Here is a 26,283-nt window from a genome sequence, read left to right on the forward strand (position 1 = left end):
GTGCCCCTGTCCAGGGTCCCAGCCTCCTGACTGCCGAGATTGACACAGGGATACTTCAGGCCTCCTCAGTGCCCCTCTCTTTCTCTGGTCCCTGTCACATCTCTCCCTCCCTCCTGGGTCCCCTCCCACCCTCCGGATTCCCTCTTACCCTCCATGTCCCCCCTCCCCTGGGCTGGCTCCCCTCCTCTGCTTTCCAGCACACATGGGCGGGGAGGCTCAGAAGTAGTCCTTTGACCTCTCCTCTTGCATGATCTGGCTCCCCGGGGATCTCCTCCAAGCCTAGTGCATCTCTTCCCACCTCCGGAGAAGCCCTGTCTCCAGTGTAGACCTCTTACCTGAGGTCCACACCACCTCAGAGCCATGAGACAAGAACTGTACCTGCTCCTGCCCCTGCCCCTACACCTGCTACCGTTCTGTATGTCCAGCCTGACTATGGTCGCGCCCCTACTCCTTCTCCCCAGTCAGAAGCCTCGCTAATCCTCGGGGTCCCCTTCCTCTCACTCCCCGCCCACGCCCATCCTCTGGCCAATTGGTTATTAAGGCCAGGTGACTTCTCTCCTACCTGCTGTAAGTGGCACTGCCCCTTCGTCTTGACTCAGGCCCTGGCCTCTCACTTGCACAGTTATCACAGCCTTCTCCACCTCCCCCGGCCCCTGGAGGCTTCCACAACACCTTCTACCACAGGTGTTCCCAGGCTCCCAGGGGTTCCTCCCTCAGGCCATCCTGTGCGCTTTCACTAGGTTTTGGTCATCAAAATCCTTCATTGACTCCCTTAGTGCCTGAAAGAGGAAGTTCCCCTTCCTTAGCCTGCACCCAAAGCTGAAAGCCTCCCTGCCCTCAGGCTCCTGTCAGAATCCCAGATGACCTGCCAGGCTTTGTTCCAAGATCAGCTCCTGTGCCTTGTGCTCCACCCATCCTGAGCGCCTGCCCCACACTCCCTTAGGCTCTGATCTTTTGCTTCTGGCTGCGGTTCTGGGCAGGGACAGAGGCTCCCTGGCTCTTGTATGGCCCACAGCTTGCCCCAGGTGGCATCTGCTGAGCGAATGTGTCCCAGTCCAGAAGGGAACCCCCTCCCAGTATGGGGCCAGACGAAGGCCTTGCCTGTCCCTCTGGAGGCAGCTTCCCACTGAAATCTCGCGCGCTGCCTACTGGAGCTGGGAACATGGGACCAGGAGGCTTTGCTGTTCACCCTCTTTGCCTGTGTGGCCAGCTTCGCTAGATCCACCTGTCAATGGGATAAAAGACAGAGATCAACCTGTATGGCCCAAGGCCTTGTTCAGCCCTGAGCTAGGACTCCATGGTTCCTGATGTCTTTGGAATGGCAGGTGTCCTAGGCATGGCCATCAGGCCCTGGGCTGCCTCCCTTGGGGGAGACCTCAGGAGGTGAGGGTGCAGGTCCAGGCCCATCTCCCCAGCTGAAGCACACCTGGCCCCTTTGAAAAGGACAGTGATCTCCCCTGCTCTTCCAAATAAATGCTTCAGCAAACAGGTCTCTAGAAGGTCCTTAAGCAACCCTTCTCTCACAAACTCCAAAACCTAAAACACAATGCAACACCCAGCCTCTCAGCTGGCCTGTCCCCCAGCTGCTGATATGACATCCTCATCTCAGTAAGGGCCCTCCCTCCAACACTGATCTTTCTACCAGGAGCACCCATGTCCCTGGGCAAGTGAGATGTGCACACCCTGAGTGGAGCTCGGCTCACTGGGTCTGTCATCGTGGACCACAGCATGTGGCTAAAAGCGGGGACTGTCACTAACCTGCCTGGGTTTGAAGCCCATCTTTGCTAACTCCCTAGCTGCAGGACCCTGGACGAGTGATTAAATTCCCATCTGTGCAATGAGGATAAGTACAGAGTTATGAAGGAGGATGGTTGAAGTGTTATGTGATGTCACATATGTAAAGCCCTTGAAGCAAAGCTAGGCTCACAGTAAACTCTCAGGATGGGATTTGGGTGGGCAGAGAAGAGAGAGGAGGACATCCTGGAAGGGGGAATGGCCCCAGCAAGGGCACAGAGCCAGGACTATGGGAATGATGGGGGCCAAGTCAGATGCTGGGGACGGTCTTTGCAAGGGGCCTACATGGTGGCAAGGCCTGGCTCCTCTCCCAAGGCTGGTGTTTCTTCCCCAGGCTCAGCCATTGCCTATTCTGCATACACGTTCCCAGACACGCTGGTGTGCACCACCTTCCACAACTACTACGTGGCCATGGCTGTACTGAACACCGTCCTCAGCACAGGCCTCTCCTGCTACTCCAGGTACTGGGTCGCTCTGACCTCAGATGGGAGGGGAGGGAGGGTCTTTCGTGCAGCTCCCTGCACTCTTTGAGGGAGCCGGGGAAGAAGTGGGCTCAGTGGAAAAGATGCTTGGGAACCTAGGACTCTGTTTCAGGTGGACTTCCTATTGCTGGCAAAACCAGCTTCCTGGGCATGCAAGCTCCAGGCCTCCATGCTCAGAGATCCTCATACTTGCTGCTAATACTCTGCTGCTTTTTTTTTTTTTTTTTTTTTTTGAGACAGAGTCTTACTCTGTCACCCAGGCTGAAATGTGATGACACAATCTCGGCCCACTGCAACCTCCGCCTCCTGAGTTCAAGTGATTCTCCTGCCTCAGCCTCCCATGTAGCTGAGATTACAGGCACCCGCCACCATGCCCAGCTAATTTTTGTATTTTTAGTAGAGACAGGGTTTCCCCATGTTGGTCAGGCTGGTCTGGAACTCCTGACCTCAGGTGGTCCACCCACCTTGGCCCTCCAAAGTGTTGGGATTACAGGCGTGAGCCACCATGCCTGACCTGTTTTTTTGTTTTTTTGTGTTTTTTTTGAGACAGGGTCTCTGTCTGCGGCCCAGGCTGGAATGCAGTGGTGGGATCTCAGCTCACTGCAGCCTCGCCCTCCTGGGATCGTCTGCTGCATTCTTAATAATTTGTAATAATTTTTGAACAAGGAGGTCCTGCCCTTTGATTTGGTACCAGGCTTTACAAATGATGCAGCTGTTTCAATTGCTGGACAAGTCGCTTTTCCACCTCAAACTTCAGTTTGCTCATCTATAAAATGAGGCTGTTACAAATACCCCTAAGGCAAATGGAAGAATTACAGGTAAAGTACCCAGGACACTTAGCACAAGCCTGGCACAGAGGAGGTGCCCCACAAATGTGCGGTCACTAATGGTGACTGGGTGTGCCTGCCTCTGGGCATATGTGATGGATGATGGTGTTATTCAAACGCCCTATGCATCCCTCATCACTGTGAGTCAGGCCCAACTCACTGGCTCTAATTCCCACTGTTTTTTTTTCTTTCTTTCTTTCTTTCAAGAAAACTCACTGGGGTGTGAGTGTAGAGAATGTTGTTATGTTGTTATGGGGATAACTACACCTGTTTATTCAGCTCTTTGTAGAAGAGAACTGCCCGAAGTTCCTTTTCCCTAAAATACTCAGGGAATCTCCCAAATGGTTGTGTTGGGGTGACAGCCCTGGCTGAATAGTGCCAAGGCCAGTACTTTTGGGCCGGAGGCCTTTGGTGCTGGTCAGGAAAGGTAGGCTGGCAGGTACATCTGAGTTCTCTGTCCTCCGCAACGGCAACTCCAGCGAGCCAGTGGAATCTCCCGGCCTCCACTCGCCCCCCTCTCCCCAGGAAAAAACAGGGAGGTGAAATATGCCCCATCTGGTAACTTTTCCAGAAAGATTTTGTCTCCAACTTCCTTTGGGTGACACTTGGGATGTGTGGGGCTGGCAAGTTTCACAAGGGAGAGCAGGCAAGTTTCACAAACAGGACAAACCAGTTTTTTTGTTTTTGTTTTTTATTTTTAAATGGAAGGATAGATTCTGAAACAGCATCGGGAATACCTGTTCCAACTCGCTTTCCATTCGCCTGTGCTGAGGCGGGTTGGAAATATGGAGCTGCCTTGCATGGGAGTGAAAGTCTCTTTCTAGGAGTCCCTGCCATGGATGAAGGGAGGTGTAGCACACATAGAAAAGTAATAACGCTGCGGAAACAAGTCCAGCAGAGATGAAGCAAGCCCCGGAGGCCTGGGTGCATAGACTTGTGGACCGGCCATGGTCCAGGAACCTGGACACTCTTGGACCTGGTCCTTGGACCAGTCACTACTCCTGTCTGTTGGCTCTCCTAGGGCTGTGTGACTCTGATGTTTGAAATTTAGGATTAGACAGGGAGAGCACCATAGGTTGAGAGGGCAAAGGAGGAAGAGAAGGCGTCGTGAGTGTGGAAGAAAGTCTCCAGAGTGAGGCTGGGCGTAGTGGCTCACACCTGTAATCCCAGCATTTTGGGAGCCCCAGGTGGGTGGATCACCTGAAGTCAGGTTTCAAGACCAGTCTGGCCAACATGGTGAAAACCTGTCTCTACTAAAAATACAAAGGTTAGCTGGGTGTGGTCATGGGCGCCTGTAATTCTAGCTACTCAAGGGGCTGAGGCGGGAGAATCGCTTGAACCCAGGAGGCAGAAGTTGCAGTGAGCTGAGATCATGCCACTGCACTCCAGCCTGGGCAATGGAGCAAAGAAAAAAAAGAAACTGTCTCCAGAATGGATGATCCAAGATGGTGGATCATCCCCCAGGAGCTCATAATTCAGATTCTTAGAACACTTGCTGGTTTTAATTTTTGTTTTGTTTTGTTTTTAAGGAGAGACAGGGTTTCGCCATGCTGGCCAGGCTGGTCTCGAGCTCCTGACCTCAGGTGATGCACTCTCCTCGGCCTCCCAAAGTGCTAGGATTACAGGTGTGAGCCACCCTGCTCAGCCTAGATTGCTTTCTTCTAGCCAGGAGTCTTCCCTGATGGTTCAGATATAACAGATGGGGTCTTTTGGATGTGGCATGCCTGGTGTCTTTGGAGGAACTTACCCGACAGGGCAGCTTTGCCAGACATCTCCTGGGTGCCTGAGTTTGGGGGCTTCTCCCTTTGCCAATGAAGTGGATTATTTATTAATAGCATCTGTGGCTATTCCATCCATCCACGCATCTACACGCCCACCCACCCATCCAACATTCCTTAAATACCTGCCATACTCCAGGTACCACGTTAGGAGCTGGGGGTGCCAGAAGGATGCCCTTGCCTTCAGAGAGCACCCAGTGCTGTAGGAGAGAGACTGCAGATGCCCCTAGAGGCCCATGAGGCCATCATTTCCTTCAGAGTGTAGCGGGAGGGAGTGTAAACAAATAATGATAAGGCGGAATGACACCTGCTGAGATACACAGGGTTCTGAGAAGTGGCATTAGGACTGGATATTGAAGGAGGTCGAACACTTTAGCTGAAGAGGAGGACAGAGCAACCAGCCAGGACAAGGATGAAGACTACAGAGAGGGTGGGCCAGGGTCGGGAAGCAGCAAGGTGCATCAGAGTTGCCAGAGTCTGCAGGAGTGGATAGAGGAGAGCAGCTGCAGAGGGACTTGGATGGTGGGCTGGGGGCTTGTGGGTCCTATGAGGACTGGTCCTTTGCTCATGAAGGATGAGAGTCTCCTAGGGGGAAAAAAAATCCTATGCACTCAGCTTCTGTGCCCTGAGGGGTTTCCAGGCATGTTAACAGTCACAGAAGTGGGAGCTGAGGGGAGAGGGAGGTGGTGGGCTATGTTGGAAGCAAAAAGGAGGAAGGGGGCACGTGCCACACTTTTGCACCCAAAGGTAGAGTGGGCATTCCAGCTGTGGCCCTTCCAGTGCCCTTTGTACCTCGTCCTCGCTCCACATTCCCCTGTCTGTGGTTTTGCTGCTCTTACAAGCTGTCCTCCACTCTGTTCACTCCCTATCTCTGCCTTTAGTGTCTGGAGAGTGAGAAAGCTGACTCGTGCAGAAGTGATGCTGGCCCTGAGTAACTTCAGGAGAAGTGGGTAGAGAGGAGGGTCTGGGCATCTGGAGGCCTGAATTTCAACCCTGCTCCCCCAGACTTGCTGTGTGGCCTCAGGGCAGTCACTGTCCCCTCTGGGCCTCAGGGTCTGCATCTTCAGTGAGGGCATCTGAAACAACATCCTCTGGGTCTTCTCTGGTTTGGGCATCCTGCAATGCCAATGCCTTAGTGTCTTCTCCAAGCTTCCTCTCCCAGCTGTCTTCCTCCCCCAGGCTCCACCCCTGCCTCTCCCTCCTGCTCTATCCAACTGTAGTTGGGCAGAGCAGGAGAGAACCACCTCCCCCTCCCAGGAGCACAGGGGGAGACCAGGAACCTCAGTATTAGCTTGATAGTTATCTGATGCTTGCCTGAAAATCAGGGTTGAAATGGCATTCGTTCCATTATAAGGCAGACCATTAAGGCCAATCTCAACATAGCTTTGTCATACCCTGAGTGGTTTTTGGTTCTTACTATCATGGACTTTGGTTCAACTGAATATGTTCCAGAAAACTGCCTTCTCATTCTGTAGCATTTGAGAGGGGAAATGAGAGAATGCATGCCTTCTTCATGGTTCTTGGAGCAAGGCGGGGGTGGCCGAGGCCCTGGCCTGCTCATGCCTGCACAGGAAAGGGCTGCCACTCCCTTCACGAATGTCAGTTACACAGCGAGTGCTGTATATCACAAATCATTGTCCATCTCCATCCAATGCGTCCAACTATTGATTGCTTTTTTTTTTTTTTTTTCCGAAGAGCTGCTGAGTGAAAAACCTGCTGGTCAGAGCTGTGAGGGCGAGAGATTAATTTTCACTCATGAGCTCTGCTGTAAGGACAGCTTGGCAGTTGCTGAGGCAGCTCAGAGGAGTAGAGCTGACCTGGAAGGGGTTTGAGGTCAGCGAAGGAGGTAGAAGGCTCAGCAGACATGGTTCTCAGAGGATTGGCCAGGTACGGACATGGGGAAATGTCCACATTCCTGCAGTTCTCCAAGATAAGACAACTCCTACACAAGAAAACAACCATAACCACCGCCCTTATGTACACACACACGTGCACTCGTGCGTGCGTCTCTGCAATAAAATGATTTTTCCGAAGGCCCGCTATTTTCAAGCCCTAGTTTCCGGAATTCCAGTTGCCAGTCCTTTCAGCTGTGTTGTCAGGGTTTAGAACAGACTGTTGAATCAACCCTCTCTTAACGAAGGCTTCTCCCGCAACTCAGTGTGCCTTGCCAACCTCGTTCTGAGCAGAGACCTGACTTCCTGTATAGCAGCCCCTTAGCCCTCTGCTGCGGGACTGCCCTAAGCCCGAGCAGGCTGGGCTGTGGGGCCGCGCGTGGGGCGCCTCTGAGGATGCTGTGGCTGCGGCTCTGCTCTGGCTGTGGCGACATCGCGTGGCCTGATGCGGAACTGCAACTTGGTAGCGGGCGGCCCCTTCTCCCAAGCTACTGGCCCTTCTGCCTTTTTCTCTCTGTTGCTGTCTCTCCTCTATTCTGCTTTTTCTCCTCTTTTCCCTCTAGACTCGGCTTTGCAGCTGGAGAGGCTGGTCCGTTTGCCCCTGGGGAAACACTTTGTCAGGCCGAGCGAAATGTTGTCTCAAGTCACAGAAAATCCATGCTTTGGGGGATGGCCTTCGCCAGCCAGAGCCAGATTTCTTCGAGTGTAAGTGGCCACAGGGGCCCTTTAAGAGCCAGCCTCTCAACCCAGAGAGGGCAGGCCGTGGCAGGGCACAGGGCAGGAGGGGGCGGCCTGCCGCGGCCGGGCAGGGTCTGCTGGAGGACTAAGAAGGCCGGTGAGGCAGGTACCTGGCTCTCGGGATGGCAGGAGTGTATGCCCTCTGCTCCAGGGGCAGAGTGGGCAGGGAAGGGTGAAGGCTGGGCGGAGTCTGAGGCTACCCAGCCTACTGCTTGAGGCAGAGGGGGTGACACTTGGGAACCAGAAAGCCCAGGGTTTATATCCTAGCTCTGCTTCTTATTGACTCATCTGACTTCAGGCAAATCACCCAGAACCTGTTTGTTCCCTCCTGTTCCTATTTTCTGGACCAACATAGATACAAGGTGGGGCGGGGGAGAGAATGGAGCTCCACGATGCATGTTTTTTAAAAGCTGCTATTTAGTCTGTGTGACTGTACCATGCACAGTTCTAAACACCTCACGAGCATCGTTTCATCGAATCCATACAACAAGGCTGTGACGAGGCACAGTCATTGTCCCTGTGTCACCCGTGAGGATCAGGAGGTACACAAAGGTTAGTGACCAGCCGAGGTCACGTGGTTGTGAAGGGCAGAGTCAGGATTTGAACCCAGTGTGTCCCGATCAAGCTCTCCACATGAAATCACAGTGCTGCTGCCTCACCTCTCCTAGAGTTTGGTTCTTTTTTGGGGGGACGATGCATCCTAGTCCCTTCTCATTGAGCTTCTCACCTGGTACGTGCCAGGTGCCATGTATGACTTACAGGCAGGGTCAGCAAAGAAGAAACACCAAAGTGGGCTGGAGTGAAGTTGGAGTTTGTCTTGGGAGGCCATGGGGCTTCTTGGGGCACACAGTGGTGTCCCTTTCCCCTGAAACAGGAATCTCTGGGTGGGCCGTTTGTGCTCGGATGCCCTGAGGACTGAGTGGAGCACACTAGCCTGGACAATGTCCACATCCTTAGACCTGATTCTGTGCTGGGTCCCCGGGATCCAGGCCTGACCAGACCTGGCGCCTGCCTGAGGAGCGTTCCCTAACTGCCCGATGTGGAAGTCCCTGCATACTCCATGCTGAGGGATACAGGCAGCAGCCAGGTTTATGGTCAGGTAGCTTTACTGGCTCATACGAGATGTGAACAGCCTGGCCACGGGAAATGCGTCTGGGCTCAGAGGAAACAGCAGATGGCATTTGAAGGAGAAAGAACAGGCTTGTGGACTGGGCCCGAGGTTCTTGGGAGCAGAGTGAGAGCCACAGCAGGACCCAGACCCCATCGCTCCAGTGTGATGAGGGGCAGAACTGTCAGCAAAGGCTGAAAGGGCCCAAATGCACACATTGCCTTTACAGACTGCATCAGAACGGCCATCCCAAGAGCCTCAGCATGTGGCTCTGCATCCCCTGTGCTGGGTTCCTTACCCTGCAGCCCTGTGGGCCCTGAGGGAGGACACAGCCCTCCACAGTACACCTCAGCATTGATGTGGGGACTGTACCTGTCCCTACTACCTGGCCTTGGTGGCCCAGCCAGGGCCCATGAGCACTTCCTTACCCAGGCCTCAGTTCAGGGCTGTGGTTTTGTGCAGAGATCCTCCTTGCCCATCCCCATGTCCTCCCAGTGTGCAGCCTGCCCTCTGTGCGGCCCAGTTCCCCATACCCTGAGCTGCTGCCCCAGGCTGGGCCCAAGTCAGCTGAGGTCCTGTCATGTTCTGTCTGGGGGGACCTGCCTCTCAACAATCAACATCACTTGTTTTAATGTTGCTGTCAGCTGTCTTGGATTGGAGGTGGCAACGAAGGAGAGAAGGAAAGACTTCATGTTTATTTAGTTTTCCCAAGCCAAGTATCCCTGTGTGTGGTATAAATATTCCAGAAAGCTCTCCAAGGATCAAATGCCTACTTCAACCCAGGCCTCCTGTGTGATAATACCTGGGCTCCAACTAGATGGGTGCATCTCAGCCTTTGCAGAGTGTGCCCCCCAAAAGTCTGTGGCAGTGGATCCCCTGAAGCTCCCTACTCATTCCCTGTCCCGGTAGCAACTAGAGTTTTAAAAGGCTCTTTGGCAGTTATGTAACTTGGCCCTCAAAGGGTTTCTGCCCAGCGCCTCCTTTCTGGCTTAGTCTGGACACCACTGCTTCCCATGGTCTGGAGATGGTGTCTCTGGAGATCTTTTTGCATCTGAAGTTTTGTCACTTCCATTGGGGTGGGAGGAATGGATGAGGCTGGTGGAGAAGCTGCTGGCCACAGGAGCTTGTACAAAAATGCTTGTCCTCTGTCGATGACCAGGCCCTCGGTGTGCATGCATGTGCGTGTGCAATTTACTGAGACTCTTTTCATTCCATTTCCTCCCCACTTTCCTTCCCTCATTTAGGTTTCTTGAAATCCAGAAGCCCAGACTCTGTAAGGTGATTCGTGTGCTCGCCTTTGCTTATCCATACATGTGGGACTCCCTGCCCATCTTCTACAGGGTAAGGACTGGCTGTATCTCCTCTCTGCCTGTTGGCAACACCAGGAAGTCAGTTGTTTTACTGAGCTTCTGGGGGTCACAGCACTGCAATGGGAACTGTAGAACAAAACAGGAGTCAAGACCTAGGTGAAGGGGGCCAGCGCCTCCACACCTGTGGGTATTTCTCGTCAGGTGGGACGAGAGATTGAGAAAAGAAATAAGAAAAATTTTTCTTAGTACAGATCAAAATGGAATTTCTTATGTCTTCCTTTTTCTACATAGACACAGTAACAGTCTGATCTATCTTTCTTTCGCCTGCACCCAGGTGCTGCCTTGGTGGCACTTGAGGAGTGGTTAGGAGATGGCATAAGCACAGAGGCCCTGACTGACAATATGACTGTGGGCTCAGGAATGTCATAGAGCCAGGCAGAGCAGGCAGCCTGGGGCTGAGTGGAGTGAGCAGGAGAGTGAGCTCTGCAGGCAGGTCTCCAATACTTGCTGTCAGTCCCTGGGCCAGTTCTCTATGCCTCAATATCCCTCATCTGTAAGCTGGGCTTGATAACACCTCATGGGCTGTGGGGAGGATTACACGGAGAACATGTAAAGTGCTGACTGTTAGCAAGAGTTCGGGAATGCATTGTTCCATCATCAAGCAGTATACTGTTAATATTGAATGAAAAGGCATGAACGAGGGTCTTAAACAAGCAATGGGAATGAGATGGAGAGCATAAAGGAAGAGGTTATAGTAGGGACAGCAAGTAGGACAAGAAGGGGAAAGTCCATGCACTTTCAAACCATATGGGCTTGAGTTCAAATTCTAGTCCCACTGCTCACTGGCTGTGTGACCTCAGGCAGGGCACACAATTCTCTGAGCCTCAAATTAGTTTCCTCATCTGTACATGAGGGTACCAGCCCTCCTTTGTAGGGGGTAATGAGGATTAATCAAAACAATGGATCTGATAGGCTCTGCAGTGCTTATCCAGTACCTGGTGAGTGAAGTTTCCTCCCAGAGGTGGTGTCCTGTGGGCTTGAAGAATAAAGCCCAGATGGCAGGGCTGAGGGACAAGGGGAGGGGCTGAGCTCCACCCAGCAGCTGGGGCATTGAGCACGTTCTCTGTGCTCTGCCTCTGTGGGTCTGGAGGAGCACCAAAGATGGGGCTGTAGCCCATTCCCCTCACTCCTTCCTCGAGGTCGCAGACCACACACAGGAAACCAAGAGCAGACAGAGCAATTCTGTCCCATGTGCCTCCAAATCAGGCAGTGTGAGTCCTGTGTTGTGACAAGTGTTGCGTGCTTCTGGCACGTGGCTGAGTCAGAGGAGGGCAGAGGGAAGGGGAGGTCCAGTTCTAAGTGCCGATGTTGATGCTGGAATCAGCCTGCCTGGATTCAGATCCTGACTTCACTTCTCACTAAGTGATATGCAAGTCACTCTCTGGCCCACTCTCCTCATCTGCAAAATGGGGAAAATGGAGTCTGCCTTATGATAATTGTGGCTCAGGTGAAATGATGCACGTAAGAGGCCTGGCTTGCTGCCCTCGGTAAGTGGCGGCTGCTATGACTGTTTATAACAATAATACAAAAACTACACTTAGCTCTGAAACAGTATAGTGGCCATGATTGATACTTTTGGATGACTCAGAAGGCCTTCCAGGTATTTCTAGGCCTTAAAGCCTTAATTAGGAGCACCAGTTCAGTGGATGTGCTGATAAAAAGTGAGTTCCAGCGTGAATCCCCTATACAGTTGACCCTCAAACACGGGTTTGAACTTATACATGGGTTTTCTTCCACCTCCGCCACTCAGGAGACAGCAAGACCAACCCCTTTTCTTCTTCCTCCTCCTCAGGATTTTCTCAATAACACTTGCTTTTCTCTAGCTTACTTTACTGTAAGAATACAGTATATAATACATATACAAAATATGTGTTAATTGGCAGTTTGTTACAGGTAAGGTTTCCAGTCAACAGGAGGCTATTAGTAATTAAGTTTGGGGGAGTCAAAGTTGTACATGGACTTTTGACTGCAGGAGGTCAGTGCCCCTAGCCTGTATGTTAAGAGTCAATTGTACTTACATTTTACCCCCAGAAAGAGTACCAATTATCTAGTAGGATTTTTGTCTTTCTTTTCCTTTCCCATTCCTTCCTTCTTTCCTTTTTCTCCCCGCTTCAGTAAGTAAATAACCCAAAAGACTCTCATGAGCATTTGGGGGACTGAAATACAATAGTCTCGAGTCTCAATCGACCACACTCAGGATAGGAGTTCCGCTCACATGGTGCCTGAGTTTCCTCTCCCAGGCCACAACCTGAGGAGGTGAGGGCCTTGGCCTCTGGAGTTTGTGTGTGTGCTGACGTGTGTGGGTGTCAGAGCCCCCAAAGTCCCAGCTGCAGGTGCTGAGAAGGAAGAGGGCCTGCCTCAGGCCTGTCCTCTCAAGACCTGATGTTTCTTTAAACACCTGCAGCTATTCCTGTTCCCAGGGGAGAGTGCACAAAATGAAGCCACCTCCTACCACCAGAAGCACATGATCATGACCCTCCTGGCCTCTTTCTTGTACTCTGCACACCTGCCGGAGCGCCTAGCCCCAGGACGCTTTGACTACATCGGTGAGTGGGCAACAGCCCTGCTGCTCTGCTTATTGCCCACCTGGCTGGGCAGGGTCCTGTCCCTGACTCTAGCGCATGGAGCTGCAAAGGGCAGGGAGGGGCAGGGAGAGCGGCCAAGGTGAGTACCACTGCAAGTTGACAGAGGCCAGGGTGTCTGCAGCAGGTGCACTGTTAGGTAGTATGGGCAGGATGAAGGGCAGGTAGGCCCAGGAGCCTAAAGCATTCTGATGGGGTATGCAGCCAGTGTGTCCTATTGTCATCCAGAACATGGATCTCATTATTAAATGAACATTGGGGCTGGGTGTGGTGGCTCACACATGTAATCCCAGCACTTTGGGAGGCCAAGGTGGGCAGATTACTTGAGCCTGTGCTCAAGACAATCCTGAGCGACACAGCGAAACCCTGTTTCTACAAAAAACACAAAAATTAGCCGGGTGTGGTGGCGTGCGCCTGTGGTCCCAGCTACTCAGGAGGCGTTGGCTTGAGCCTGGAAGGTTGAGGCTGCAGTGAGCCATGATGGTGCACTGCACTCTAGTCTGGGTGAGAGAGATCCTATCTGAAGAAAAAAAAAAAAGTACATTGGGGGCAGCCGAGGACAGGAAGAGGAAAGACAGGATGAAGATGGCTCTGAGGGTACCAGATAACAGGGGGCTGTGCAGGAAAGGGAAAAGGGGAAAGCATCCTTCTTTGTCTTGAGCATGGTGGGCAGGAGGGGGCCAGGAGTTCATGGTAGAACAGTGGTTTCTCAAGGGGTGGTCATCAGCCAGCAGCATCAGCATCATCTGAGAACATGCAGATTCTCAGGCCCTACCACGGACCTCCTGAACCAGAAACTCCAAGAGTGAAACCCAATACTCACACAGAGGCCGAGTCATCCTCCAGATGAACCTGAGCTCACTGAAGCTCCAGAGGATGTGGTGGAGAGAAGGTGTCGGAGTCACGGGGGTTTCCACCTGCTGGCAGAGTTCTTTCCCCGCTCTGTCTAGGGAAGGAGGGACGGGGCCCTGCAGAATGTGCGTCCTCTGCTCTGGCTCTGGGACTGGCTAGGAGGAGGCATCCTTGCATCACTTCTGGTGAGGATGACAAGACTTTGGGGTGAGAGTTCCTTAGATGAGTACCTGGGAATCAAAGGACCAGTCATTGTCCCCACCAGGGTGGGAAGCTTGCTTCTCTCCAAGCCCATTTTGTTCCTGATTTTCCATCTCCTCCCACTAAGAGATGTGGCCAGATGCAGTTTGTTTGATCTGATTAAAGTTTTTATCTCTTTTCCCACTTTTGTTGTGTCAGAAGGGGTTGTAACTAGCAAAATGCTTAGAGAACAGATTTCCAAAAAGGAGGAAAAGGAGAGGCCAGGGAATCGGAGTGACCAGCATCCTGACTGCCATGTCCACCTCCCCAGCCCCCTTGATGAAGTAGAGGTGTCTGTGTAGCAAGTTTTGGGGTTGCAGGAAAAATAGCCCTGGGCCTTCTTTTGCTACCACTCAGGTTTCTTAATAACATTTTATTTATTCAACTCTGTCCCATCTTCTTGGGCCTAGGGATACAGAACTGAAAAACACCCCTCTGGGGGACATTTCCTAGACAATAGTTCATGACAGATCATTAACAAGATTTGGGACATTCTCAGTCCTTAACTAACAGAGTCTGCTGGAGGTGGGAATCCCTCTCTGGCCATGAGCCCCAGGTTTCCTGGGAAGTGCTGGCCTGGCACGGTTTGGCCCAGAGGAAGCTCCTCCCTATTCCTGTTAGGCAGGATTGTTGAAATCACTCTTCCTGCTGCAGCCACATTTCAGATACATCCAATGCTGATGGCTCTTTCTGTCTTTTATCTCATGCCCCAGTGGAGACAGGTTTGAGCCTCAGCTGGAGAAGGTGGCTAGTTACCGCTCTGCTTTGCCCTGTGTCCTGAGAGCACAGCTCTCTGCTGGAGATGAAATCACTTTGCTGCATCACATACACATTTGGAAATCATACACAGCCCATTAGTATAGCTTGAGTAAGGCAGGCATGGCAGCTCCAGGCACACCTTCTTCCTGGAGACAGATACTGGGGGCCTCACAGCTCCCTGCTGTAGGAAACTTGTCAGACATCCACTTGAGAATCCTCAACCCTTCTACATTCTTATTCCTAACTCTGCTCCTGCTCAATAGTAGAGGTGGCCAGGCTGGATCAAGTCCTAGGACACATTTATTGCGTATTTCTTCTGAGATAGGTCCTGAGGGTGCAACACTAAATTTTCAATTTTTCTAGAGATAGGATCTCACTGTGTTGCCCAGGCTGGTCTCAAAACTCCTGGGTTCAAGCAATCCTCCTGCCTTGGCCTCCCAAAGTTTTGGGATTATAGGTGTGAGCCACCATGCCCAGCCTTTTTATTTTATTTTTTTTAAACCAAAAGAGAATCCTTATTTAACTTTTATGTTGTATTAGTTTGCTAGGGCTGCCATAACAAAGTATCACAGACTGTTGTGGCCTAAACAACTGAAATTTATTTTCTCACAATTCTGGAGGCTGGAAATCTGAGATCAAAGTGTTGGCAGAGTTGGTTTCTCCAGAGGCCTCCTCTTTGGCTTGTTGATGGCCGTTCTTTCCATCTGTCTTTACATGATCTTTTTCTCTGTATACATGCATGTCTGTGTCCTAACCTTTTTTTTTTTTTTTTTTTTTTTTGAGAGAGAGGTCTCTGTCTGTCACCCAGGCTAGCGTGCAGTGGTGCAATCTCGGCTCCCTGCAAGCTCTGCCTCCCGGGTTCATACCATTCTCCTGCCTCAGCCTCCTGAGTAGCTGGGATTACAGGTGCCCGCCACCACGCCCTGCTAATTTTTGTATTTTTAGTAGAGATGGGGTTTCATTATGTTAGCCAGAATGGTCTTGATCTCCTGACCTCGTGATCTGCCCGCCTCAGCCTCCCAGAGTGCTGGGATTACAGGCATGAGCCACCGTGCCTGGCCTAACCTCCTTTTCTTATAAGGACACCAGTCACAGTGGATTAGGCCCATCATAGAGACTTCATTTTTACCTAATTATTTCTCAAAAGATCCTATCTGCAAATATGGTCTCATTCTGGGGGTTAAGACTTCAGCACATGTATTTTTCAGGGACATCATTCAGCCCATGGCACATGTGATCTCCTCCTTACTCCTGGGGTCTGAGGGTTGTCCCCCAAAGCTGCCCCTGACCCTAGGCATTGGACTTGTTTCCTCGCCAACCACCAACCACCTAGCATGTCCCTGTCCCTGTCACTCCCACTACCCTCTACTCTGCTCCCAGGCTCTGTGATGAGCACCATGTAAGATGGGTCCAGCATGGCATTGGCGAGGAAGAATCCTAGTCATATCTGTGACTAACTGGCAGTAGGGAGAGGTCCACTTGGTTAGTGGCCAACAGAAAATTCAGCCAGCTTCTCCCTGAGCATTGAATGAAACTCTGAGCTGATCATCTCTGGCTCTCCAGAGATGACCTTTGGTGCCTAATTTTTTCATCTGAAAAATGAGACTGGTGGATAGTTGTTTTAAAAAAGAATTTGGATTTGGTTTTCTCTGATAGACCTTTTATTTTTCCCATATTGCTTCTTAAAAATAAATTTATTAAGGTGTATATCACATATTCAATAATTCCCCAATGTCAAGTATACAATTTAATGATATTTTCAGTAAATTCACCATACATCAGTTTTAGAACATTTTCATCCCCTCCATCAGACCCATGCACTGTTAATCCCTATTCTCACCCCCTGTTGAAGCAGCCACTAATCTACTCTCTGTCTTTATGGATTTGCATATTCTGGAGATTTCATATAATATGTGGTCTCCTGTCTGGTTTCTTTCACTTAGCATCATTTTTAGCATACATGCCATAGCATGTATCAGTATTCATTCCTTTTCTTTTTTTTTTTTTTTTTTTTTTTTTTTTTTGAGACGGAGTCTCGCTCTGTCGCCCAGGCTGGAGTGCAGTGGCCGGATCTCAGCTCACTGCAAGCTCCGCCTCCCGGGTTCACGCCATTCTCCTGCCTCAGCCTCCCGAGTAGCTGGGACTACAGGCGCCCGCCACCTCGCCCGGCTAGTTTTTTGTATTTTTTTAGTAGAGACGGGGTTTCACTGGGTTAGCCAGGATGGTCTCGATCTCCTGACCTCGTGATCCGCCCGTCTCGGCCTCTCAAAGTGCTGGGATTACAGGCTTGAGCCACCGCGCCCAGCCAGTACTCATTCCTTTTCATTGCTGATCTTGACGGCCTTTTGTGTTTGCCATAGGTCACAGTCACCAGCTGTTTCACGTGTGTGTGATCCTGGCCACGCATATGCAGATGGAAGCCATACTTCTGGACAAGACTCTGAGGAAGGAATGGCTCCTAGCCACCTCCAAGCCCTTCTCTTTCTCTCAGATAGCCGGAGCCATACTTCTGTGCATCATCTTCAGCCTCAGCAACATAATTTATTTCTCAGCTGCTCTGTATCGGATTCCCAAGCCAGAATTACACAAAAAAGAAACATGACTCAGACCATAAGCTTTTCATGCCAAATGTCAACATAAAGCTGCAACACCAAGCTGGAGGCGGTTACAACTTACCATGGCCTAAAATATTCATAATGGTTGGTGTCTTTTGAATGAATTCATGTCAAAAAGGTATTCAGCTGGTGAAATTTCTCCAAATGTACACTGGTTCTGTGTGTGTGATTTTAAAAGGAGAACATGGTTCAAGCAAGTCCTTGTTAAGGCAAACTACTGATATTTCATTAATTTTAAATTTACTTAAAATGGGGTTTTTTATTCTATTTAAACAATTGGATTAAGCATATTACCCTGGAGCTTTGTAATATTTTTAAAAAAATGAATCTTGCTTCATTTGATGAATTTCATGTCACAAAGCTTCTCTCAAGAGCTCTCGTAGTGGCCTGTTGACTTCTTCAGGAGAATGAGTCAAGGTCAGTCACTGGGAGGACCTGTGAAAGGAAGTTGGTCACTGAGCGCCTTGGGGACTGGGAAAACATTCCAGAATGAAGAGAGCTGTTTGGGGAGAGATCTTCTTCCCTTCTCCACCTAGTGAAGGGAGAACAAAAGGGGAGTCCTCTCTTCCCACAAATCCATTCTGCCTTCAAAGTGCAAGTTCTCATGTCACTATGGATTTGGAATTCGTCAGTTTTTTTCTTAAAAATCCACAGCAGGGTGTCATGTGTTCTGTTATGCTGTTTTCTGGTTGCCAGTTTGATCTGCAAAGTATTATTCGGTGCAGGTAAAATGTGTTAAACTCTAAGAATTGGCTGAGTTAATCCCAATTGGTTGTGCTCATCTGCCACCTTTTAAACCAAAGGAAATTACTATATTTGGGGATGTCATACATTTGATATTGCTTCAAGATTTCAAATATGCTGCAAAATTCAGTATCCATATGCATAAGATGTTAATGACCTTGCCAGTGGCATGGTCACATATAATGTTCTCAAGCTTTACTGTGAATCAGAAACATCTAGTAAGCTTGTGACAAATGCAGACTCCTGGGGAAAACCAGGGGGTTCTGCTTCACTAGGTTAAATGTAGGTTTTGTAGAGGAGATCTGCACTGGAGCAAGTCTCCCAGATGGTTCTAATACAGGAGGGCCAGAGGCCAAACTTGAAGAACTGCTGGTGTTACACATTCCAGAAGGCATTGGACCTATCACCTTCGCTTCACCTGATCTCAAGTTTTAGCAACTCACCAACTAAGGCGTACCCCCCCATTTTATGTTCCAGAGTTTTCTGCTCTGAATAGTTCTAAAACACTGAGCATTTTCTCATTTGTTGTATTACTGATTAAAGTTCAGTATTTCATGGTGTTTTCAGGGAACACAGAAATGCGGATGCAAAACACTTTTGACAGAGGCCCATCAAACCCTGATCTGCACTTGTTAATGACTTAGGGGGCCTTCCTCACAATGCAAGATCCTCTTTGCTGACTCAGGAATACCCCACATCTTAGACTACTGCCTCTACCATTAACTAGCCCAGACATTTGAATGCCCTTGTAAATAGCTCACTGTCTAATCCTCTAAGGACAAGTAACAATTTATATTGGATGAGAGTGGTCAAGAAATATGATTTCATTAGTTTTATTATCTGTTTACTTCCTCTGGGGAAGGCAGATGATAAAACTGTATGGGCTGGTAAATTTTTGGTACATTAATTGCAAGCTGCATGACAAAATTTGTTTTTTTGGCAACAATCTGACATTATTAGTGGAATTCCATACCAACAGGGCCGTGGGCTTCCATTTCATCTTACTGTAACTTCAATTTTATGGCAACAAAAGGTACAAAGTTTAAATACCCCTTTCTAGTAATGCCAAAGACATACATTGTTTTAAATTCTCTACTTTATAGATAACAAAATAATGTTTAGCTCAGTAAGAAATGAAGTAATGAGTGATCAATTTGAAGGATTTTTAGATTATTTAATCTTTGCTTATGTTGCTTTTTCACATGATTAATGATGAAAATGAAATGTTAAATCAACAAAATAACATCCAGTGTTTCATAACATTTTTAGTAAGTTTGGTAAACTTTAGTCCCATTATATACTTTTGGGGACAGTGTTATAAATCAGAATTTTACAACAGTTTGCAGCACACTGATTTGAAAGTTTCCACTGCAAAATGAGAAAGGGTTCAAAAATATTAATTATTATTAAGTATTAAGTGATAAGCATTAGATGTCTAATGTGAGTATAATTTCATCCAAGCCATTTCAGAAAGTCTAAAAGGTTGGCAGGGGTCAGCTGAAGACCTCACTGGAATGGGTCTCAATTTTTAAAAAGTATCTCACTACACTTAAGAGATGTGACACATTCCCATTGGTAACAATTGCTCACCATGGCATTGTCTCAAAAAAGGCTATGGTGGTGAGGGTGGCACATTCCTAATGGAATGTACCTCTCCTCGCTCCCCTTGCTTAAGAAGCGCTACTCTAAAATTTACCAGACCTTACAACTGTGATAAAACTTGAATATGTAGGAATAAGGCCATTCAGTTAACTTTACCTCCCTTTACCCATTGAAGGGGTTCCATTGCTTAGTTTTTAGAAAATAATTCTCATCTTTTTTCTAAAGAAATGAATTTTTGGCTGGTCTGAAGGTAGTGAGTTAGCTCAATTGATTGGTCACAGTCAGTTATAGGTCAACCTCCTTGTTCTACTCTTCCCCTCTTCTCACTACTGCACTTCACTAGTCTTAAAATAAAGAACGAACGAATGAATGAATTAATCTGTAGCTGGATGCAGCGGCTCATGCCTGTAATCCCAGCACTTTGGGAGGCTGAAGTTGGAGGACTGCTAGAGCCTAGGGGTTTGGGACCAGCCTGGACAATAGAGCCAGACACTGTCTCTATTAAAAAATTTTAAAACTAGCTGGTTGTGGTGGTGCATACTTGTGGTCCCAGCTACTGTGGAGGGTGATGTCGGAGGATTGCTTGAACCCAGGAGTTGGATGCTGCAGTGATCTATGATTGCACCATTGCACTCCAGACTGGGCAACAGGGTGAGACCCTGCCTCAAAAAAACAAAAAAAGAATTTGCAATTGTTGGTAGGATGTTGTGGGAAATTTAGAGGCCTTCTGAGTATAAAGTGGTTTAAATATTTGGTCTGCTGAAGTCTTTCTGGAAGTGTTGTACAACACTTCAGAACATATTATTTGAATGTCAGCCTCTGATTTTCTAGTCAACAATCCATTAAGGCAAAGACCTGTTTTCAAACTCAGATGTTCTCCAACTTACACTAATGTCTTGTTTCTTGAACTATGTGAGAGAAAAAAATAAACAGAATTTATTTATTATCATAAAGTCATCCTGTTTGCCACTTAATTTGGTTATGTTTTATCTACCACACTGCAAGCGTGTTCATTCACCATGAGAAACAGATCCCTGTACACATGTATATCAGTAAATCATCAATGAATAGTTAGTGCTTAGGATGTATAGAATGGCCACTGTCCTAGGAATTGGGGATACGCAAATGAAAAAAACCTATAATGTCCCTCCCCGAAGAGGCTAGTGTTCTGGTTGGGCAGGCAGACAAGATATATAGATGAATCCAGATAATAAGTGCTGTAAAGAAATTAAGCCTAGTAGGGCATGTGAATTGATGGTCACTCTGATAAGCTGACATTTGAAGAAGACTTGATGGGCATAAAGGAGCCAGTCTTGTCAGCTTGTCGGGGGAAGGCACTGCAGGTTGAGCTAAGTAGAGGGGTCCCAAGGCTGGCAGGTACTTGTTCTACTGGAAGGATGTTAACTCCAGAAAATATCTGGATGACTTGACTTTTGAAGAATTCTGAGATTTGCCTGATTTTTTTTCCCTTGAGAAATTGCCTATAGGGCTTTCCTATGTCTCTTGGTACTTGCATGGAATGTGTCAACTCGTAAGAAATGAACTTCAGACAGTTGCCACGCTCATTCTCTTAATGCTAAGCAACAGATTTCTGAAACAGGCTGAACTTTTTTTGCCTCCTCCAGAACACAGAAGGAAAGGCCTTCTAAATAGTCACAGTTACCTGGGGTTTTTCCCCCATTCTGTGTATGTTATTTATTTGAAATATAGTTCAAGTCATTTGTTTCTTTTTGTCTAAATATTACAGTCCCCCAACCCCCCAACACACACACACACACACACACACACACACACACGTTGATTTTATTAATTTGTGTTTTGTGTATGTAAACATTAACATCTAACCATCCATGTTACAAATGGCCTGGTGAGAGAGATTCATGGCCTGGGAACCTGAGACAATGTTTCCAAGGCCACTGAGTGACCAGCATGCCCTGGGAGGGAACAGTGTGCGCAGCATGTCCAAGCTCCTGAGGCAGTGCTGTCTCCATTTTACTGCCTCCCCTCAAACACTCTGGGCTTCAGCAGTTTCTGGTCATTGGTGTTTACTGGGTTCCCACAGCTGGACTTGCTTATCTGGGTGTTTGGATTAACACATGGTTTCAAATTTGTGTAGTGTCAGCCCCTCTTCAATGATTTGGATAAGACTCTCCTGGTCCAATTTAATAGTTTCTAATAAAGTTAAACTTACCATAAGACCCACAATCCCACCTAAGACAAATACAAACACACCTACATAAAGACTTTTACACAAATAATTATACCAGTTTCATAATCTCCAGAAAGTAGAAACAGTCTAAATGTCCAACTGGTGAATGAATAAATTGTCCTGCATTCACACAGTGGAAAAGACTCAGCAACAAAAAGGGAACAAATTACTGGTACATGCAACATGTTGTTGAATATCAAAGCATTATGCTGAGTGAAAGAAAAGACATGCTGGAAAAGGCAAAAGTATAGGGAAGAAAATCAGAAAAGTGGCTGCCAAGGCCTAGGAGTAGGGGCAGCACAGGGAATTTTCCACTGTGATGGAAATACACATTTGATGTGGTTACAGCATACTATATATTTGTCAAATACATAGAACAACACAACTAAAAAGGGTCTGTTTTACTGTATGTAAATTATACCTAAAATACTTGACTTTAGAAAGAAAAAAGCCCCTCAGTTCTCCTCTCCCCACCCTCCTACCCTCACTCCTGCTCTGGATCTCTAATTCTATGGTAAAATGCAAATCTTTTAATGGCTACAGGGAGCCCTCTGCTATTTTTGAATAGAGAAATGATGTAATTATTTGGTAGTTTTAAGGAAATTAATAAGCCAGAGAGCTTTAATACAGAAGTGAGGAAGAAGAAACTGACCTGAAGAGAAGCTGGAGGTGGTGCGGTGTAACTGGGTCCTCAACTGGAGTGTTCTTTGAAGGGATGATTCATTCATCCCCTTCAAGCCATGTATGGGGCACCTGCACTGCGAGGCACTGGGCATGCAACAATGCCATCTAGTGAGGCTGTGGGGATAAGCCAGTAGAGGAGACAGGAATGAACAGTGACTGCCAATTGGAATGTGAGTGCTGAAACAAGTCAACAAGTGCAGTGAGTGGGAAAGGGCAGTTTTGGGGGCATGGGGGCTGTACCACAGGACCCAGTATCCACAGCAGGGTAGCTGGCAGATCTGCAGAGAACTGAAGGCAAGGCATTGTCAGAGGAAAGGAGGGAGAAGAGCGTGTTAGCACAGAGAATGGCATGTGAGCCCAGCGTGTTCAGGGCACTGCAATTCAACATGACTGGAAGGGACGGGGCAGTGATGGGTGATGGGCCCCAGAGGAAGCGCCTCAGGGCCCTGTGGTGGGTCTCCAACAATGGGGAAGCACTGCAGAGTTTCATACAGGTATGTGACATAATCAGATCCGTGATTTAGAGGTGAGCAAAATGGAAACTGGATTGGAAGGTGGCAGCAGAGAGGCCTGTTAGGACACTGCTGTCTTCATTAGACAAGAGATGATGGTGGCCAAGGAGATGGAGAAAAGTGGAGCGGTTTGGAGGTCTGGCTACTTAGTATGTAGAACTGTTAAGATTTAGTGATTGAATATTGAGACAGAAGAAGACAGAAAAGCCAAAAATGGTGCCTTAGACTCTGGCTTGGCAGATGCCATCCACTGAGAGGGAGCAAGTTTGGGAGAAGAGATTAGAATGTGTTAGGATGTGAGATGAGATTAGAATGTGAGATGCTTGTGGGATATCAAAGTGGAGAATCCAGAAGACAGTTGGATATATGGCTCTGGAGCTCAGAAGAGCAAACATGAATGGTATGTGAAGCCATATGAGTGCTTGAGAGTGCCTAGGGAGAAGGTACACCTAGTGACCAGCTCTAAACCCTGAACCACAACATTTAAGGGAGAAAAAAAGAACTCACACAGGAGACTGAGAAAGAAGGGCTAGACAGCTAGGAGAAAAAATAAAGGCATGATAAGAAAGGAATGGGCAACAATTTTTAGTGTTGTTAAGAAGTCAAGACAGACAATGGTCAATTAGATTTAGCATCGAGGAAGTGGTAATTTTGGTAACAAAAGGTCCAATGGAGAGTCTGAGGTAGAAGCTAAACTGAAGAGCAACTAGGAGATAAGTAGTCAGCAACCAAGCCCAATTCCGAAATGATAAACATTCCAAACTCTAGGCCAGGCGCGGTGGCTCAGGCCTGTAATCCCAGCACTTTGGGAGGCCGAGGCAGGTGGATCACTTCAGGTCACGAGTTCGAGACCAGCCTGGCCAGCATGGTGAAACCCCATCTCTACTAAAAACACAAAAAAATTAGCCGGGCATGGTGGCACACGCCTGTAGTCCCAGCTACTCGGGAGGCCGAGGCAGGAGAATCGCTTGAACCCCAGAGGCGGAAGTTGCAGTGAGCTGAGATCTCACCACTGCACTCCAGGCTGGGTGACAGAGACTCCGTCTCAAAAAACAAAACAAAACAAACAAACAAAATAACACTCCAGGCTGGGTGACAGAGACTCCGTCTCAAAAAACAAAACAAAACAAACAAAATAAACTCTAGCTTGACAACAAAATCCTAATGATTCAAAGACTTCCACATAAGAAGCAAAGCAATAAAAGCACTAGGAAACAAAAAATGGGAAATAAAATAGAAAACTCAGAATGGATGTATTTTTCTAGTATGACACAAAACAGAAGCCATAAAAGACGGACAAATCTGTCTACCTGAAATTTTTTCTAAGCTGTCACAAAACATATACAAATAAAAATAACCTAAATGTGAACAATAAAAATATTTAAACTCGTATTTTGGATGAGGACCAATTTTTTTTTAATATAAGAACTTTCACAACTCATTAAGAAAAACTAACAACCGATAGAACAAAGAGGCAAAGAATATGAACACAGTTCATAGAGAAGGAATCAAAAGGGCTCTTAAATATATGAACAGACAACATCATTTATCTGAAAATAAATGAAAAATTTAACTACATGTTTTTTCTCACCAGTTGATAACAGATACCAATAGATTGATATCTACTAAAAAGTTTGATAACACTTTGAGAATTGTGGAGAAATAGGCACTCTCATACAGGCTGGTGGGAGTGTACATTTGGACAGCTTATGGAGAACAATTTGCAATATCTGTGAAATGTTACACATGTGTATACTTTGACTCAGCAATTCTGTTTCTAGAAATGTGTCCTACATATTTACCTGCATTGTATAAATTTCCAAGTTTATTCACTATAGCTGTATCTGTAATAGCAAAAATTGGAACCATCCTAATGTGCAATGTAGGGGTGGAAAAGGTGTGATACTTTTCTTTACCCATCTTAAGGGTCACAGCTGACATTACCATAACAAAAGACAGGTTAACAAGATAAATGGATAACTAATTTATTGAATCACAGTTTTATGTGGTGTAAGTGCCTTCAGAAATGAAGACCCAAAGACCCAGGGAAAGCTGTCCATTTTTATGCTTACATGAGATGAAGAAAGGACAGCTGTGTAGAAATGTGATTGGACAAAAGGAGTATGATCTAATGGTAACAGACTGAAGGAGGAACCCAGCAAGTCCTGTCTGTTCAGATTCTTGTTGGCCTCTCTGTGTAGCTTTCCTTCTTGAATGTAGGGCAAGACCCTTTTGGAACCAGGGTCTTATGACAAGGTACATCAAAGAATTTCTTTATGGCCAGCTCTTACACAAAAAGGTGGGGGAAGTCTAGATTAATTTTTCTAGGTTTTTCTAGAATAATGTTTCTGGCTTGCTTGGGTGAAGAGGGGTTCTAGTTTCCATGACCCGCCTTGGGGAACAGAAATTCTGATTTCTATTATTTGCTTTAGGAGACACGGAGGGGTGGGAGACAAGAAGGCAGGAGAAAGTCAGAGAGAGACTTTGCTTTTAAGGCTTCTCTGAGGCACTTTCAATCTTCTTTAGTTCAAAGCACTCAGTGTGCCAAAGAGCCATACTTTGGGGTGTTGCTTCCTGAGCACCAACGATATGGGCCAAGGATATTAAATTGTGACTATCCTTACCAGTGCTGTGGTCCTTTAGGAAGTTGATAAGGGGCTAGAATTCCATGAGAGCCCAGGTGTAGATGTGTATTTGATAGTCATCAGCTTAGGGTCAAAGACTGAAGTGATACAGAATCAGTTCATCTAAGGCAAGAGAGTAGGTTCTAAAGGGCAACCCTTCAAGGGTAAGGACCAAATTTTATTCATCTCTGTAAGGCCAGGATCAAACACAATCAAGATTTGATAAAATAGGCCGGGCGCGGTGGCTCACGCCTGTAATCCCAGCACTTTGGGAGGCCAAGGTAGGCGGATCACCTGAAGTCAGGAGTTCCAGACCCTCATCTCTATTAAAAATACAAAAATTAGCTGGGCGTGGTGGTGCGCGCCTGTAATCCCAGCTACTTGGGAGGCTGAGGCAGGAGAAATGCTTGAACCTGGGAGGCGAAGGTTGCTGAGGTGAGCTGAAGACTGCAGTCCAGCCTGGGCGACAGGGCAACTCCATCTCAAAAAATAAAAAAGGAAAAAAAAAGATTTGATAAAATAATGTACATATAGGACAGAGCTGGAGGGAAACCCAGGAAAGTTGAATCAGAGAGAGAAAAGAAGCCAAGATAATGTGGTGACTTGGAAGGCAGAGAGAGGGAGCCTGAGACTTGGAGCAGGGCACAGCACAGGAATACAACACTTTTCACCAGAACGACATTCCGACCTCTGAATCAACCCTGGAAAGGCCCCTCCATTGAACTTCTTGTGATGGAGGAAAAGAAACCCTCAATTTCCTCATCGCAAGGAGCAAGAGTTTAAATACCATACCTCAAGATCTCCCTCCAGCCCTGACACACAACTCCGCAGCCCTTTCAGCGTCGGTCGCCTAGGAGACAAACGCCACTTC

The 26,283-nt window shown here is 47.8% G+C and overlaps 1 protein-coding gene and 1 long non-coding RNA gene across 8 annotated transcripts in view; one reads left to right on the top strand and one right to left on the bottom strand.

Moving 5' to 3' along the window:
* The window catches only part of PAQR5 (progestin and adipoQ receptor family member 5), a 102,297-nt gene extending 82,412 nt beyond the window's left edge, over positions 1-19,885 (top strand). For all 7 annotated transcript variants that reach the window (XM_050796352.1, XM_050796351.1, XM_050796353.1 and 4 more), the window contains 4 exons: positions 2,129-2,255; positions 9,864-9,960; positions 12,394-12,535; positions 16,783-19,885. In XM_050796352.1, the coding sequence (XP_050652309.1) occupies positions 2,129-2,255; positions 9,864-9,960; positions 12,394-12,535; positions 16,783-17,024 (608 nt within the window). In that variant the 3' untranslated portion in view covers positions 17,025-19,885. The remainder of the gene's footprint in view (positions 1-2,128; positions 2,256-9,863; positions 9,961-12,393; positions 12,536-16,782) is intronic.
* Positions 9,300-26,269, bottom strand: LOC126958188 (uncharacterized). The gene is made up of 4 exons (XR_007727130.1): positions 26,205-26,269; positions 22,245-22,390; positions 13,395-13,653; positions 9,300-10,055 (listed from the first exon to the last, which is right to left on the bottom strand). It is a non-coding gene; the product is annotated as an uncharacterized LOC126958188 (long non-coding RNA).
* Between the last annotated feature and the right edge of the window lie 14 nt (positions 26,270-26,283).

Source organism: Macaca thibetana, chromosome 7 (assembly GCF_024542745.1).
Source record: "Macaca thibetana thibetana isolate TM-01 chromosome 7, ASM2454274v1, whole genome shotgun sequence".
Lineage (NCBI taxonomy): Eukaryota > Metazoa > Chordata > Mammalia > Primates > Cercopithecidae > Macaca > Macaca thibetana.